Source organism: Ursus arctos, unplaced genomic scaffold (assembly GCF_023065955.2).
Source record: "Ursus arctos isolate Adak ecotype North America unplaced genomic scaffold, UrsArc2.0 scaffold_36, whole genome shotgun sequence".
NCBI lineage: Eukaryota > Metazoa > Chordata > Mammalia > Carnivora > Ursidae > Ursus > Ursus arctos.
In genome coordinates this window covers 19,412,042-19,431,111 of record NW_026623050.1, presented here as the reverse complement: position 1 = coordinate 19,431,111, position 19,070 = coordinate 19,412,042, and the positions used below count along the sequence as shown (strand labels likewise).

The window sequence follows — 19,070 nt, the reverse complement described above, 5'->3', positions numbered from 1 at the left end:
GTAACAGAGAGGATAAAATAGTAGGTGAATTTAGAGACGTAAGGGGATGGGACCAGAGGGAGTATTTATATCTAGACTATTTTTACAAACCTTAGCTTTGAGTAAGGTGGGAAGGAATTAGAGTTTTTCAGCAAAGAGCAAAGTGACCTAGCTGAACTATTTTTTTTTTAAGATTTTCTTTATTTATTCATAAGAAACAAGACAGAGAGAGAGGCAGAGGCAGAGAGAGAAGCAGGCTTCCTGTGGAGCAGGGAGCCTGATACGGGACTCAATCCCAGGACCCTGGGATCATGACCTGAGCCGAAGGCAGATGCTTAACTGAGCCACCCAGGCGCCCCTGAACTATTTTTTAAAAAGTTCCCTTAGGCTACCTAAGATGGTCTATGGAAAAAGTAGAAAGTCCAGTGATGAGAACAGTACAATAATTCAGTCCACATAGTGCTTGCACTGTGGTGTTAAACTAGGAGCTGTTTTAAAGAAATCATATTCTCGTTAATTTGGGAAGGAAGAACTAACAGGATCTGCTCACAGACTGGATGATTGGTGTGAGAGAAAGAGAAGTTGGGACCCCATGGTTTCAGCCTGAGTAACTGGTGCAACGGAGGTCGCTCAACTTACATGAGCAAAGCTGTGCACAGGAAATCGGAACTTGGTTTCAGACAAGTTAAGAATGAACACGTTGTTACACACAGAAGTTGATTTCAAGCAGACATTTGTGTATATGAGTTTAGATACATGAAGATGTCTGGGGCTCAAGATACAAATTCAGAAATTATTAACTTAAAGAAGAATTTAAAGAAACAGGACTAGATGAGTATGTATACAAAAGAGAATAAGTCTAAGAAAAAAAAAAAAAACCTGGATAATTCTAGCCATCAGGCAAATGAGAAAGAACAAAGCAGTGGAGACTGGAAAAAAGCAGCCAATGATATGAGAGGAAAATTTAGCAAGAATAGAAATCTAGGGAAGAAAAGGTTTCCTTGAGGAAAGATTGATGAAATGTATTGATACCAAACATTATAGGATAAGGATTGATAACTGACCGCTAGATTTTGCAAACAATGGTCATTGGTGATTTTGACAAGATCATTTTTGGTGAAACAATGGAGTAAAAGTCTGATCGGAGTGAGTTCACAGTAAGGGTGATTTTGAAGATTTAATATTGTTAAAATTTCAGTTCTCTCCAGATTAGTCTGTATATTTAATCCAATCCCAAAGAGTATCCTGACAAGAACTAATACCACTTAAACAATTCTGAAAAAGAAGAAAAAAAGGTGTAGGACTCACAATACCTGATTCTAAGTTCTGCTATAAGGCTACAGTAATTAAGATAGTGTGGTAACAGTGAAAGTACAGACAATTGAACAGTATAGGGTCCAGAAATAGACTCAAACAATATGGATAATTGATTTTTTATAATGATGCAAAGGAAATTCAATGCATAAAGGATAATATTTTCAATAAATGGTGTTAGAATGATTGAACATGTGGTATGCAAAAAAAAGGAAAAAGTTATCTTAGACCCATACCTTATACAATAGTAAAAAACAACAACAACAACAACAACAAAAAACCACCCCAAAAAACCCCTCAAAACACAGGACTAAACATACAAGGTAAAATAAAACTTTTGGAAGAAACATAGGTAAATCTCCTTCACTTAGCCAGAAGCACTACCTATAAATCAAAAAATGGACAAAATTAACTTCATCAAAATTAAACACTTTTGCTGTACAAAAGGTACTGTTAGAAAATAAAAAGACAAAGCAGACAGGGAGAAAATTCTAGCAAATAAAGTACCTGACAGAAGTCTTATATCCAGACTATATAAAGAACGGTTTTCTTGAAGTTTTTTTTTTTAAGATTTTTTTTTAAAGATTTTTTTTTTTTTAAGATGTATTTATTTGTCAGAGAGAGAGAGCTCACAAGCAGGGAAAGTGGCAGACAGAGAGAGAAGCTGGCTCCCCGCTGAGCAGGGAGCCCAATGTGGGGCTCGATTCCAGAACCCTGGGATCATGACCTGAGCCAAAGACAGACAGACGCTTAACTGGCTGAGCCACCCAGGTGTCCCTTGAAGTTTTTTAAAAATTATTTTTAGTGGGGTGCCTGGGTGGCACAGCGGTTAAGCGTCTGCCTTTGGCTCAGGGTGTGATCCCGGCGTTACGGGATTGGGCCCCACGTCAGGCTCTTCCGCTATGGGCCTGCTTCCTTCTCTCCCACTCCCCCTGCTTGTGTTCCCTCTCTCGCTGCCTGTCTCTATCTCTGTCGAATAAATAGATAAAATCTTTAAAAAAAAAAATTATTTTTAGTAATCTCTAAAATGTGGGGCTTGAACTCATGACACCGAGATCAAGAATCGCACACTCTTCCAACTGAGTCAGCCAGGTGCCCCAAAGAGCCCTTACTACTCAAAAACAAACAAACAAACAAAACCCCCCAAAAAACCACGAATAAAAATGGGCAAAATATTCCAACAGACTGTTCACAAAAGAAATTCAGATGGCAAACCAGCCCAAGAAAGGATGATCAACATTAATTAAAAGAGAAATAGAATTAAGACCATAATAAGATACAACTTCACTATTAGAATGACTAAAAAAATAGTAATAACAATTACAACCATGGAAAACACCAGGAGCTTCACCTGAAGACGTACAGCAATTGGGATTCTCGTGCGCTGCTGCCAGGAATGCAAAACCGTACAACCGCTTTGAAAAAACAACTTGTCATTTCTCAGAAAGTTAATCATACCTTTATCAAATGACCCAGGAACCTCACTTCAAGGCAAGCGAAAGCTTCTGTTTACACTAATAATATGTACGTAAGTATTTTAACAGTTTTATTTATAGCCCAAAGTAGGAACAACTCAAATGCCTGTAGTGTATACATAACCAAGGATTACTACTCAGCAATAAAAAGGAGTAAACAGCTGATACACTCAATAAGAGGGATGAACAGCCAATGTGTCATGCTATATAGCACATTATTTCATTTACAAGATGTTCTGGAAAAGCAAAACTATAGGGAGACAACAGATCGGTGGTCACCAAGGGCTGGGAGAGGGCTTGAGTATAAAGGAGCAGCCTGAGGGGATTCTGGAGGATTATGGAACGGTTCTGTACGTTGACTGTAGTGGTGTTTATACAACTGCACCGAAACTCATAGATCTGTACAATGAAGGAATGAATTTCACTGTCTGTAACCAGAAAAGAAAATGGGAGCATGAAATTTGTTCAAAAGATACAGGGAGATTAGACACTGGGAAGAAAACAAAGAGGATGATTTTGAGGAGTCTGGGTATTAAAGGAAAAGTGGAATTAGGGTGTAGCAGCTGGAGAAGGAAGTGGAGTCGATCAAGAGAGTGGGGAAGACGGATGCACTGAGGCTTTAGAACTCAAGAGGGGATGAAATCAATTGCACAGGTGGAAGAGATGGCCTTTTCTAGAACAGACAGCTAATCAATAGTAATAAACAAGAAGGAAGAGAGGACGGACACAGATGCAAGTATGTAGACAGATGGGGTGGGTGGGAGGAGCATGTGGTCTGAGCTTGAGGAAGCTCTCCAGCCTTTACTCCTGTTTTTTGCAGAATAGGAAGCAAGGTCCTCAGCTGGTAGTGAGGATGGTGGAGGAGGTGCTGTAAGTTTGAGACTTTGTTTCTAAGCACGACAAGGTTGGTGACTGAGGAATGGCATAGATATGTAGCACTTGCATAAGCAACCCCAATCTCACTCCCTTTCCCCCCCCGCAGTGCTGACGGCAGGCGTTGTCGCCTGTCCATAAAGTCACATCTCCCTCCGAGCCGGAGTGGAGGCTCACTATCATTCTGTACACACTGTTCCAGCTGCTGCTGCCAGACCAGAATGGATATAAATTCTATTTATCCCAGTCACCCAATTTAACTGTGATTTTAAGCCAAATGAATTTTATTTGAACTTTAAAAAAATCTAAATGATTGCTGATAGAGTATGGTTTTGTTTTCTGTCTCTTATATTATATAGTACCATTTTTAGTGCTTCTAGTGAAAACAATCATGGGCAACTGAAAATTATTTTTTTTCTGTACAGGAATTTTCTGAATAAACATAAAACTCTCTTTCAAAGAGCAAAACTTTTTTAGCCCATAGCCTGACAAGCAGTTTTAGGAAACAATTTACATGAATTGTCCTGCTAGCCAAATTATGATTGCAGAGAATTTGCTGTTAAAGCAGAGGAGCTATATCTAAAAAGAAATGCCTGCATAGTTTGGTAGATAACAGTTAGCTATACTAATGGTTTAGGCAATCAAATCTATTCCTATGTAGACATTTCCAGGGCTGAATACAAGAGTTGCCACAACTGGGGCAAACTTAAAAGAATCAGCTACTCTCCTGGGATGAAAAAGTCAGCAAGACATCTGAGTTAAAACTAAAATAAGTTAACTCGTTTCCATTTAGCATTCTTAGGGATTTATTTATTTATTTATTTTTTTAGTAAATGCCATGTTTATTTAAGATGGATTTAATTTAAAACTACATTTGAGCCACATGTATCAGAATATTTTAGGTGTTTAGGATAATCCTTTTTCAACACACCTTAGACTGGAGGATTCACTTAGCACTGGAAAAGGCATCAGAGCATAATCACTGGGGTTGAACGGGAGCGATCAAGAGATGAGTAAAAACCAGACTTTAATGGGGACTGAACGTGTTATGTCACAACAGGATAGCGACAAATAAAATAAGGTACCTTCATCCTAAAAAAGGTGATACTTGTTAGCAGGTCAACAGTTGATTTTAGGTCTTGCAGCCGTTCAGCGTTGCTGGCAGGAAAGTTTTCCTGGTTAATTAAGAAATAGAAAATGGGTAAATTATCAGCCTAAAGCTTGTGATGGGAAAATAAACTAAAACTAACTTTCTGGGAAAGAAAATGGGAAGTGAACTGTGAAAAATTATAAAAAAATATTCCTAGAATAGTCTTAAAATATTTTATCATAAAACATAAAAAGTAAACAATTTGAAAACATTCTCTTAGTCTTAAAAAGCCACCTTTCTATTTATTTCCACAGTGCAATAAAAATATACAAAATAGTATCATTCATGCAGTGTTATCACTCATATTTGTTCATATAATAGTTTTGCTACTAAAAGTAGAGGGGACAGCACGTAGTTGGAAATATTTTTTATAATTTTCTCAAGATGGGTAATTTTTTCCAAAAATACTCTGGGAACTTTTACATGTGTTACATTTACTTTGAGTCACAAAGAAACTCTTAAAAGTTAAAAGAAAAATCAGACTCCATGGCAGTGTCTCCTGGAAGTAACAGTGGATTTCAATAAGTTTATTAGTGCGATTTGGTGGAAATGTGATATAAAAGTGAAAACGTTCAGAGCTTTGAAGTAAAGGGAAGGTACAATTATGAAAATGTTTGATCTGAGGAATAATTTTCCCACTGAGAAATTTCTCATTTTAACACGCTTTCAAGATTGCTTTTTACAGAGCAATCAGAACCACAGGTCACTTTAAATATTTACGAACTCACGCAGGGTGAAGGGGTCCAAATGATGACAAATGAGGTGGCCTCCGGGCCCTTCTGGCCCCCAGATACCTTTTTCATTGCCTGTATAGCAGTTGTCTTCTACCAGTGTTGGCCCCAGTCCCAACGGGAAGGGTGGATTTGACAAAATGTGTATTATAATTTCCAGAAATAGGCAATTAAGATACCCATCAATAATGAACTAAAACATGAATGCAGAAGATCTACATACATGCAGATATGGAATGATGTTTGAAATAAAGTATTAAGTAAAGAATGCAACAGTTATTACTACATGTTTTTTGTAAATAAAATTTATAACTGTTTTGTAACTATGATTTTTTTTTGTAACTAACATGTATATTTACACACACACACGAATATATTTGTGTGTGTGTGTGTGTGTATGTATTTGTGTGTGTTTCACTTGGAGGTGAAGTATAGAAGCACTGACAAGAACTCTGGACAGCTTCAAAAGAGCATACTGTACTGATTTAGGAAGAGTGAATTAAGCAGTGAGTCCAAGCAGGCATCTTAAAAGCTGGGGAAATATTAGCAGGATATTTCAGTAACAAGGGGTGAGATTTCAGGACTCTGCCACATGTCTACTTCATGGATTAGCTGCCACTCAATCTGATAGCTATTATAAAAATTACAAAATTAAAGCTACACACACACACACACACACACACACACACACACACACACACACACACGTTACTACTGTAGGCTTATGTGGGGCAAGGTCCCTGAACAAGGGAGGTCAGCTTGCTTACTTAGGGGATTTTTTCAGTGTGACAGAACCTGAGATCCCAAGACCAGTATTTTTACTTTCCCATTACACAGTGGATGATTTTTTACAGTACAACAAGAAAGCATCTCAGCCAAATATGACAGTTTACCTTCAGGCAGGTAATTTTGTACATACCCTATACTTTGACAGGTCAATCCTTAAAGAGTTATGCAACTGGTCCAGTAGTTTTATGAATTTTTCCCTCTGTACAAAGCAAACACAAAATTAGGAAGAATGGAAATAAATGGTCATTCTAAATGCAGTCCTCACAACAACTTTTTGAGTTACTGTCTTCATTCTATAGAAAGAAAGGTTCGAAGATGTCAGTGATTGTCTAAGATGATAGAGCTGGTACGTGACATGCAGAGCTCTTTGACACCAAATCCAGACTCTTGCCAGTAAGCCACAGGGCCCCTCTGTGACGAATAAGTATCCAGAAAGTTGCAGAAAGAGTCCAGACAGCTGAATTGCCACCGTACTAATTCACAGCACTATGAGTCAGCAAGAAAAAACAATGACCCACCCCTCTTCCTACCCCCACACACCACAGTACCTCCTCAGAAAGAAATGATTGTTTTTTTAAATTTTTCCTACCTATGGAAGTGGGAATAGCTATTGTTCTCATCAAGAACAATTTCAAAAAACATTTTCCTTTTGGTGACAAGTACAGACTTCATAATCTGAAAGTATCGATCGCCTTTAACGTATGTGTATGATTTAGTGTTTTAAAAAAAGTATAAAAATATCAAGCCATTGATGCTTCCCTTTGAGGCAGTACCAGGGTTGGACTGACCTCTTCATAGGATGTGAAGATAAGGAGTTTGCTTATAAGTGTCAAGGATGAAGTTGTGTTGATTAAATAAAGTAAATAAGTTAGATAAGGTAAAAACATCAAAATCACACAAACTTTATAGGATAGACAATCCCCCATTCTGAGTCTCAGATTTCTAATCAAAAATGAAAAAAAAAAAAAATCCAAGAGCGGAAGTAAGTAACATTAAAGGTCTGAGTCTACATTACTATTCTGTAAATAAAAAATTGCATTTTGGAAGATATTGGCCAAAGTAGAAATTTTCCTAATACTTTCACATATAAGGTGGATTTATGGGGATCTAATTCATCCCTTGAAGTCACCGATTTTGATGAAGTGAGCGGAATATTAACAGGAGTTGATGAATTGTTCCTAAGTTGAAACTCCAATTTTCTGAATAAACTGCCTTTATCAGGTTTACACATCAGACAATAAAGCTCGATACTATCTCTGTGTTAACTCCCTGTGGAGGCAATGAAGGAGCTTAAGAAATGAATCTTGCCTTCAACATGCTTGCCATCTTGGTAGGCAGAGGAGACTCTTCAGTAAAGCTATTGAAAAATACAGATGCGTTGAAGGTCTTAGATTTTTCTTTCCCACTCTTCATCATACCTTTCCAGGGGACGAGGTGAACCATACTGTTCTTTAATTAAGCCCCATCCCACAACCACCTGGGTGAGTAGCTCTCAATCAAAATAGAAAAATTTAAGAATCACTACCATCATTGGTTTAGGCCTCAGCAAAGTTAATCACTCAATGTTTGTAAAGTTAACATGTTCGTGTCATGTCTTGGGATGCTTTATCTGACCTCTGTGGGTGGTACAAATCATCAAGACAGCTGACATGGCCCTAGTCATCCATGCTAATGCCCAAATCATTGGCCCTCTTATACCCACTAGGACTGACTGTTCTGGTTGTCTGCTTGATATCCATTTTTCCATTTTTCTTTACTAAAAGAACCTCATGAGTCATGTGTGCCCATTACGAAATACCTACCTTCCCAGACCTCTTTTCCTCTAGGAATGGCCACGTAGTATGACTTTGGCTAACGAGATGTATATAGTTTATTAAAGTGGATTGACTCAGCTAGCATATTGTCAATGAATTATCATTTGAAAAGATTCTAAAGAGTCTAGCAAACATTGTTGTATTAGTGTTTGCTCTCCAATTCTTTGTCAGACTTTTCTCCATCTGCCCTCGGTTTCTCTCCTTTCTCCCACCTGAAACTCAGACTAGACACAAGAAGGTAGGACAGCCATGGGACCAGCAGATGAAAAGCTAAACAAGCAATTATGCCTGGTGCAGCAGGAAGCTGAGAGCCCCCACGCCTCCCCTTAGCCCTGTCTATCCGTCCTTTCAAAAAATTACAATCCTGAGCAGCTACACTAGCCCTGAATTCCTTATTACCTTTGGACTTGGGTTACACAGGAAAAAAAAAAAAAAGTCCTATTCACTTAAGTGTGTTTCCTTCAGTGTGTTTCATGCAGCCTAACAGAATTCTGACTGATACAGATCACACATGTGGTCTTCCTAAGTCTTCGGTGCCCAGCTGGAAAATTTACATTCAAGGAACACAGAAAAATGTGGAGAAAACTACCAGGCCTGTTGTTGCTAAATCCCAAACAATATCAGACGATGTGAAATTAAAAGTGTGCTACTGATTGAATTTTCGATAGAGATTCTTTAAACAGCAGGACAGCTTGAAATTTAATTTTATTTGTCATATTTCTATTTAAGTAGAGTGAGATTGCCTTTCCAAGAGCTGAGGAGGCCTCTTTCCTGCCTGGTGTGACCTGAGGAATAACAAAACACTGGGTGATTAAAAAATGACTCTCCTGAGGGACGTGCCCACAACATCTGAAATGGCCCTGTCACTCAGCTCTTCCTGTCAGGTAAGGTCTACCCGTGCCTGGGATTTGGAAGCGGGCCACATCCATCATAATACTGCTATCACTTATCAAAAACTTAGGTTTAGTTCACTGATAAGAATAACTCTAGACCAGGGGTCAGAAAATTATCTGGAAAGATCCAGGTAGTAAATATTTTCAGCTTTGTTGCCCGTCACAACTATTAAACTCTGCCACGGCAGCACAGTAGCTCCCAGAGACGACGTACCGACAAATGGGCATGGTTGGTCTCCAATAAAGTTTTGTTTATTGGACAGTGAATTTTGAATTGCATATAATGTCATGTGTCGTAAAACAATAGTCTTCTTTTGATATTTTTTAACCGTTTAAAATGTGGAAACCAATCTTACCTCCAGGACCCATACAAAACCAGCTGGTCGGCTGGTTTTGGCTCAAGAGCACAGGGAGATTTTAAGTAGGGGGAGGCAGTTGTTACCCCACAAGTGCATTCAAATCAACAAGAAATGTCAACATATTGCCCTGGGATCCTGGGAACTGTAGAAGGGAAAGTCCTGATAAGGAAGGGGTGTAAAAATGTCTGCATCACCCTCAGCTTCTCTCTTCCATTTCTTGGTTTCTCGGTATCTCAGTATCCTTAGGTGTTTTTCTCGCTAACTTCTTCCAGCCCTTAAAAACTATCTTTTGTTTTAGTGTAACTAAGCTCAGAGTGAGCCCTAGCCTCTCCAGCTATGGCAATAGCCTCAGATTGTTTTCATTGCCTGTTTAACTCTCTCGGGTGCAATTTTTGCTTTGATATCACATATGAAAGAAATATAATAAATGTTTTCCCAAACTTGATGGGAGTCATTAAAATGTGTGTGGCATTATCGATGAATTGTGAAGTTAACAGAAACTTTTCTAAAACATCAAATTAAAAAGTTTGATCAACTCTGCTCAGGACTGCATTATCTTTTTTCCAATAAAAAATTATATTCCAGGATTTTCATCATATGAAGAAGTGATCAAAGAATCTGCAGTCAAAAACTCTACAAAAACTTTTAAAGAGATGTATCAGGAAGTTAATTAATGAAAATAGTATGTTGTTTTTCTGGAATTTGTAATGTTTGTGGTGTCATATTATAGTAACTTATAATTCATTGGGATTCGTTTTTTATTAGAAATGAATATTACTTTTCTATTGACAATTGGTATTCTTCTGAAAAAGAGTCCCATCAAATTACATGTTTAGGCAGCACAAAACCTAGATCCACCTTTGCCCAGAACTAATCATTTGCCAAATTATAAAAGAAACCATTTCTTCTAATGTGTTTCCCACATACATTTTCTCCTTTGCCACATCACCTCATTTTCTCTAGGCCATCGTCCTTGTGCAGCGTCACTTTGCCCTGTCAGGACTAACACAGCAGCCCTACCACTAATTTCCATCTAGTCCTCCTGTGAGCAGTACCGGAACTGATTGACTCATTCCTCCATTCCTCAGTGTGGCTTCCTGGAGTTCTGAGACTGGAAAACTAAGCACCATATCTGCCAAACTCCTTTGCAAGTTTATGCAATTATGTTAGTTTCTGCCTATTAGAGGCATGTGTACTCTTAAGTTTGGAAAGCAGATAGGAGATGGAGGCCCACTTTCTGCTTCTTGTTTTACTTCTGCTGCTAAGTCAAGTCCTGGAGACATCGTTTCCCAGTCTCTGGTCGCGAGCTTTGTGGTTTCAAAAAGAGAGCTGCATTAGCAGAAGCAGCCTTCTGATTCCTCACCTTCCTGACGGTAAGTAAGCTCACAACTTCTCTTACAAATCAGTTTCACTGTGATATTTTGAGAATTATTACAGAAGAACCTTCCTCCAATCCTTCAAATGCTATTATAAGCATCTAATCCCCTGTGCCAAATCCCTTTCTACTTAAAGTTTCTAGGATGGTTTCTATTACTACACCTGAACTGCATCTGATACACATTCTCTCTCTCACCTCTATAATCTCTCTTCTACAGAGTTAACTTTCTAAATCGAAGTTTCTATCAGATTATACCCTAAGCTTCAAGAATGATGCCCAAACATCTCAGTAGGCTTTAAAGGCCCTCGACAATCTAATATCAACCCAATAGCACAGCTTCTTCTTATACTACCATCTTCTATTCTATTTGCCCTACTCAGTAGGCAGGCTACCTTCCACACACTGAACTTATTTTGTATATTTACTCTTGACTTTGCTCAAACGTCTTTCCAGTCCTAAGGTAGTTTCCCTACTACTTCTTGGACCTACTACTCATCCCTAAAGGCTCTGTTCCTTTTGTCAAATTTTCATGACCCCCTGAAAAGAATCAATCACTTGCTCCTCTTCATCTCAAAGCAAATTTGTAAGTATAACCTCCTTTGACACTAATTACATTTTGGGAGTGACTTGTGGTTATCACTACATATGGTTATGTGACTATCCCATCAATTTCAGAGAGTAGAGGCCACATTTATCTTTCAGTCCCTCCACTACCTGCTGTAGTGCCTTACGTGAGGTATCGCATGAATACGTATTGAATGAACAAGGGGACAAATAAAAGAACGTATGTAATGGCAAAGAAATATTTATTAGTATTAGTTTATTTATTTTTGCCCAACACTAGCTGGGTCAAAAGGGTATATATGTTAGGAAAAAAAATAAACTAGATAAATATCGATTTTACTAGCAATTCATTATTTGCATTTTTAAGGTAACTCACTAAATAAATTTTCTAAAGACTTTTCTTTAAAGTTGATATATTGAAACCCCAACTCATGGAGTTTTCTACCTCTCTGACCCTTGATCCACCTGTGGTGTTTTCCACACGCATGGGGATGTTTTATCCAAAAAGTTCTTTAATCTTCTTGACTCCAAGCAACCTTTACATTCAGTGGTGTGCTGCTAAATCATCTCTTTGAAAGAAAAATGCCTTGATTTTTAGCATTTGCCAATTTCCATTATGTTAGTATCCTCAATACTTCTGGTTTCAAGGACAGCTATGTTCAACATCTAACTTGTACTCTTCCTGAAAATTCAGCAGTCACTGCCTATGAGCAGGTTTAAGTAAAATACAACTGTTTCACACTTAATTTTCAACAGTCTACTTCCAAGAACTACATATTGGACCCAAGATTTCCCCCTTTGAAATTTTAACTGAAATGTTTTACGTTCATACCTAAATCCTTTGTCTCTGTCTCTCCTGGCGCAACTTCTCAAACCGAGACCCCATGGTGAAGCACTTCAGCTTTTCTCTTGACAGTCTCCTCTATGTACCAATTCACTCACCCTTCTACTGCCTCTTCTCTATAAAATTTCAACCTGGAGTCAATCCAATCTTCTGCAATATCTGTTACATGAGTATCAGAATGCTGCAAAATTCTGAGAAAATCTCACAGCACATGCATTGTTATGACAATGTGATTTATGCTTCTCAACATCAAACGAGACCTTTAGCTTTACTAGGAATGCCTCTGACATGGCCCTGAAACATTTCTCTTTCTATTCCCTTTGGTAACTTATCCAAACCTGTCATAACCTCCTTCACCTCCTGCATCTGTATCATAGCCCCTGTCTTGTAGATGAGCATTTCCTGTTCTTGTAGACAACCACAGAGATTAGGGGAATGGTGTATGACACCCTAGCTTTTCACTTCAATACCAAAAGGTCAGAGTTCTCTGCAAGGACACTTATACTATTCCTGAAAGTTCAGAAGGGCACTTGTCCTTTCTTATCCTTTCGTCCCCTTGACTACCTTTTCTTCTTTCTCCTCTGCGATGTCACTGCATCACATGTTCTCTATCTGATAAATCTGCAACTTCACTGTCACAACTTTCCTGATAATCTATAAACATGTTCCAATTTACCTTATTAAATAAAAAAAATCCCTACTCAACCAGGAAAAATAAAATCTTTTTCATCTTCCCTTAAACCAATCTTTCCCTTTTCATTCCTGTTCCTTAACAAAATAGTCTTTCCTCAGTCATATTTGCCCTTTCATTCTTATGTTTATTACAAAAGTAATATAAATATAGGAAAGTTTTACAATGTCAGTATAAAGATGAATATAAAGCAAAACAACAAAATAGTAGCTGTCATCCCACCAGGTGGCTGTATCATTGGCATTTTGGCACATTTCCTTCGGTCTTATTTCTAAACCAGTTGTGTGTGTTGTTTTCAATGTTGGAATTAGATTGTTTATAGAATTAATTTTTCCCCCATTTATCATTATATCATGGACAGTGCTCAATTTTATGAACTTTTCTTTAAAAACATGATTTTTAGTGATCGCATTATATTTTAGTGAATAAATGAACCTAATTTACACAACTATTCATCTCTGCCATTCACTGAAGGACCCAATGAAATTAGGCTTCAATGTCAGCAGCTTCACTAAATAATTACCCTCCTCGTTCCCAAATTTAAAGGAGTCATTTATTTCCCCACCTTACTTGAATTTTTTTGCAACAGTTGACAGTCTTATATAGATTCCTTTTCTCAAAATAGTTTTCCCTTATCTTTCATAATATGACATTGCTTATAATTTTCATCCAATTTATCCAACCATTTTCCTCAAAAATGTTTGCTTGTCTTCTTCACACCCAAGTATTCTGTCCTTTTCACTTCATTCTTGAACGTTTTTCATCCAAACCATGACTAGAAATAACAACTGTACACAAAAATGTCTGAATTGTAGCAGTGATGGTTTTCTTTTCCCAAGTATGTTTGCTTACAATCCTCATAAGTAAGAAAAGCTTCTTCCACTGGCTTATTATCTGGATACTCTAAGTGTCTGGGTTACACCTTTGAGAAGGATGAAGAAGGACCAATATAATGGTGTTCTCGAGTTAGAAGCAACAGATCAGATTCAAAATTCAGGTAAATAAGAACCTTAGGCCCTAAACTGGAAGTGGGAGACATTATACTTAGATATATATGACTGAGAAAATACCATTACTTTCAATACATAGAGAAAAATACAGTCACATTTATATACCAAATCATCAATTTATCAAAATGTAGTTTGAGGGGGAAAAACTTTTTTTTTTGTCCCTCTTCTACAGTAAGTTATTTAACTTACAAAGTAAAGTTTTTTATAATCGTGTTGTCACTAAAAGGTAGTGAAATCAATTTGGTTTTTCTTCTTTGGGTCAGCAGGAAGTTCTTTTTTTTTTTTCTGTTTTTTTTTTTTTTTAATGATTTTTTATTATATTATGTTAGTCACCATACAGTACATCCCCGGTTTCTGATGTAAAGTTCGATGATTCATTAGTTGCGTATAACACCCAGTGCACCAGGTCAGCAGGAAGTTCTATCTCATTTTCCTCCAGGTAGATTTTATGACGGATATTAATCATATAGACACATCTTTTTCAGAGCTACAAAGGCTCAGTGTTCCACAAGGTTGGCTTATTCTCTACAAGGTGCCCAGGCAGAATATTAAAAGCAAAACAGTTTCATAACACTGAGTGCTTTATGTTACACGTAAAATCTCAAGACAACCCTATTATTAAGATGAGGTTTTTATAACAAAACTGTTCTGATGGTCTGTTATTAGTTATAATATTGTTTTGTTGAGCTGGCCAGGGAATGTTCTTTGGTCCTGGCTCTTATAAGACTCAATGTGTCTAACAGAAATCCTAGATGGTATGCTGTTTATACGGTAGGTAGGGCAGAAATGAAATCCTCACACCTGATACTTATAGAGTATTTTCAACTTTTATAAACTGGCTTACTATATTTTACTTCATTTGCTCTTCATCTTCAATTTGAGGAACACATTAAAGAGATAGTTGTTATCTTCATCGACAGATAGAGAAATTGAGGTTAGAATGAATGGACCGGCTTGCTAAATTTGAATTCAAACTCAAATCCCATGACTCCTAACCCAGATAGTGTTTTCTTATACTAATACTTAATTTGATTTGTCATTAAATAACAATTACTTTTTCCTTTGATTCATTCCAACTCATCTCACATGCCTTACAAGCATTTTCTTTCAGATGAAAGGAACAGAAAAAACATACACAGCAGCACATTTTTCCCCCTAAAGTTTTCGCACGCTTATTTGCTGAGTCTCATTCATTTCTACTCTATGACATATACCCCCAAATTTAATTTCTAACAATATAATCAATAACAAAAATCTATCCAGTGAACCAATTTAGAAGTACAGTGGGATAAGTAACTGTGTTGTCATAGAAATCATTTTTCTACAAGGGATCTTAGTTTCATATATACACACACACGAGAATAAAAATACCTGTCTCATAGGGTTATTGAACAGAGCTACCGCCTACCCGGTGCCCTAGTCAAAATCGTGGGGATCTCTCCAGACGGCTTTCCCTTTCCTTCCCCATCCACATCCCCAAAGACAACAAATGCCGTTGATTCTATGCCATGGCAAGCTCTGTAATCTGTCCTTCCTTCTTCATCTTCACTAATTTTGTCTTTGTTTAGATCTGCACAACTTTACTGCAGTTACTATTAATTTATAGCCTATTTCCAGTCTTGTCAATTTCAATTTAATGAGGCTTATAGAGAATGAGTTGTAGTGACAGGTGCAACAGCTAAATACTTGAGTTTCCTTGGGATAGCTGCATTTCTACTTTCCAATGCATCCTTGATGTATTTGAATACCTCAGGTGGAGAGTCTTAATTAGCTTAAGACTCATTATACACTTACTATGTTTTATTTAGAAGATGTGCTGGTATCTATCAATACCAGTAAAAATCACCCGGAGGTATAAATGGAGCCTAATAGACTCCAGAGAAGTCAACCAAACTCACATTTACCAGGGAACAGCATCTGAAATGGTGAATCCTAAATCCACATACATGGAGTAAGTCCTATAAAATCCCAGTATTCTCTCAGAAAATTTATGTGTGTCCTCCTTGGAAAAGGTCATTCCAGATAGGGAGACTTCATTTCATGAAGATGCCTATTGACTGCCAAAGTTATTTTACAGGGTATGTTCCCAATGAACTTTTAGCTTCTGCCCATTATACTAAAAGATATTCCCTAAGATACGCCTCCTGCAGTAAGATCCCAAGAATATCTGGAATCCAAAGTCTGCTGAAAACGTAACTCCCATAAGCTAGTAGGAATTTGAAAGTCCAAAAACACTTACACCAAAGTTGGTAGCGGCAAATCGATCTGAAGCAGAAACCTGTACATTTGTTGAAACTGTTGTGTGAGCATAGAAAGCATTTATATTCGCCAACAAGGTGCTCATGACAGCAGGGACACCAGGGCACATGTATTTAGAAGACAGACATGAAAAGTGCCTACAAGACAAAAACATTAAGCACTTTTAAAACAGAAACCAATTAATTCATAACAGCGTACTCTCTAACGTCAGCAATTAATTCCTTAACTACGTCTATGAAAAAGAGAGAAAACTCCCACAATCTCTACTAAATGAAGGAGAAAGGAATTTCAGCTTTTAAAAATTTCTCATTCACAAATGTGAAGTGGTTTAATTAGAATGTGATCTGTCGCAGGGATGAGTGCGTGATTCCTCCCAACCGTGGGAGTGCTGTGTGTACTCACCGAAAGGGCAATTTCCAGTGGAATCCAGCATTGTTGGGAAGCAATTACATGGGAGTGTCCCCTTCTCTGGCAACTATGCCGTTGCTTACATCAGTACCTGAAATGCTGTATTTCAACCAGTATGCCCTTTCATTCTTGGATTCCTATCACACTGATGAAGCGAGAGGCTCTCCTTTCATCACACAGCTACTGAACAAGTGAACTTAACATCTGACTTGAGTCCGGTTTCTGGACTTTTGCCATAAGAGTACCTTCCAGAAGCAGTTCTGTTTTCCTAGCACTTTGCGAAACCAGGGTTTAATAAGGCAAACAGATGAATAGTGAAGACAGATTGAATTATGCCAGCTCAATGCTTAAAGACCATTTCTTTTAAACCTTGAATAATAGTATCATTCACAGACTTCAGAAGCATCAAGTGTTCAGCTCTGTTACTTCCTTCAAGAAAACCTGTTTCATTTGAACTATAACAAAAGACTTGAAAATTGAAAGCACAGCTTATGACAAAAGTGAAAAGATAAAACATGGAGGAAAGAAATTTTCGGTATGTAATCTGATCCTATTTTGCTCTCATACGTCAGTAATTTATCCTCTACTTAGGCGTCTCTGAATTCTGTATTACTGACCTCAAACACAGAATGTACAAACATGAATAAATGTCCTGAATGACACCTCAGAAGAAGTGGATGATGGTCCTGGAAATGGTGGCTTCTCTTAGATCTCAGCCACGCCACTCACACAGCTTGTCATAATACTAGCTGATAAAAGGTCAAAGTTTTAAATGCAGATCTTTGAGGATTATGAACAACAAAGCATGACGTGGGAGTTACATGATGTTTTGCTATTTATCCCTAGAAATACATTATCACTGATAGCTTCTTTTAGGTAAATGATACCTATTTCAACTTTATTATACACTAATTTAGTTATAATATCTATTAAGAATATCACAAACAAGATAAAGATATTAAAAATAGAAATTAAACTCCTAAACACTAGATCTTTTTTTTTTTTTGAGCAATTCACAAATAACGAAATTTGTTAGACCCAAGTTAGAGGTTAAGAGTTGAGCAATATGCAAGACCTAAATGTAATAGTACAGGGGATGGCACAGGAAAATATACGTACGTAGAGGAACAACAGTTATAGAAACATCAGTTGTCAAAATAAATTGGTAAGAAACTCAAAGACCAGAACATGCATCATATATTTAAAGTGATACTAGAGGTCACCAGAATGAATAAATAATCTTGTTCTTGGTTTTAAATAAAGGATCTATGTCTCCCTAATGCAGCCAAGTGTTACATAGTATTTAAATCTAGTTGCTGCCATCCTCTGACTTTTGGTGCCTAATGAGATTGGTAACAGTTTAGCAGGGACTTTAAGCAGAAATAATGGAGAAACATAATAAATATTCTGAAGGCGCTTCTAGTGTGAATTCTGCAGGTGAAATTGGAAGTTTTATAATGAAGATGACACAATTATTGAACAATGTTCATTGCTTATAAGCCATCTGAGGGGGAAAATGAGCATAATATGGGAAGGCTGGGGATATAAACAAGCAAGCTTTGCCTCTTTTACACTTTGGGTTGGTGAGCCAATGTTTTTGTTTTTGTTCTTTTTTATAAAAATTTCTTATTATGTTATGTTAGTCACCATACAGTACATCCCAAGTTTTTGATGTAAAGTTCCATGATTCATTACTTGCACATAACACCCAGTGCACCATGCAATACATGCCCTCCTTAATACCCATCACCAGCTTATGTTTAAATGATGGAAATGCACTATGAAATTGTGGCTTTGGGGGCTTTGAGAGATGTAATTCTTAGTTACGTAGTTTAACGCAATCCTTGCTATGTACTTATCATTAATGTTAATACATATTCATAAAATCAGAAAAACAGTAAAACATAAACTGGTTTTTATACTTTAAAGTTTTGCAGCAACATGGACAGGACTGGAGGAGATTATGCCAAGTGAAATAAGTCAAGCAGAGAAAGACAATTATCATATGGTTTCACTCATTTATGGAACATAAGAGATAGGAAGATCAGTAGGAGAAGGAAGGGAAGAATGAAGGGGGGGTAAACAGAAGGGGGAATGAACCATGAGAGACTGTGGACTCTGGGAAACAAACTGAGGGCTTCAGAGGGGAGGGGGGTTGGGGAATGGGATAGGCCGATGATGGGTATTAAGGAGGGCACATATTGCATGGTGCACTGGGTGTAATATGCAACTAATGAATCATGGAACATTACATCAAAAACTAAGGATATACTTGTATGGTGACTAACATAACATAATAAAAAATTATTATAAAAAAAGTTTTCTTCAAAAAATACCTTCAACTTAAAGCTAAATGGTAGGATTATAATACTTTCTCTAATTAAACTTATTAGAAATAGAATTAGAACTGACTGTGGTGTTTTTCTATTCTTTAACATTTCATCTATTTTTTTAAATATATATATTAAAGGCATTTGGCCAGAGTACTCTCCCTTCAATAACTACACATTTATTATCTTTCTGGAACTATTTTTTGTGA

General features: G+C 37.2%; 1 protein-coding gene across 3 annotated transcripts in view; it reads right to left on the bottom strand.

Moving 5' to 3' along the window:
* The window catches only part of UNC13C (unc-13 homolog C), a 755,970-nt gene that overhangs the window by 242,762 nt on the left and 494,138 nt on the right, over nucleotides 1-19,070 (bottom strand). For all 3 annotated transcript variants that reach the window (XM_057306313.1, XM_057306314.1, XM_048219406.2), the window contains 3 exons: nucleotides 16,104-16,260; nucleotides 6,442-6,510; nucleotides 4,727-4,816 (listed from right to left, as the gene is read on the bottom strand). In XM_057306313.1, coding sequence (XP_057162296.1) covers nucleotides 4,727-4,816; nucleotides 6,442-6,510; nucleotides 16,104-16,260 — 316 coding nt within the window. The remainder of the gene's footprint in view (nucleotides 1-4,726; nucleotides 4,817-6,441; nucleotides 6,511-16,103; nucleotides 16,261-19,070) is intronic.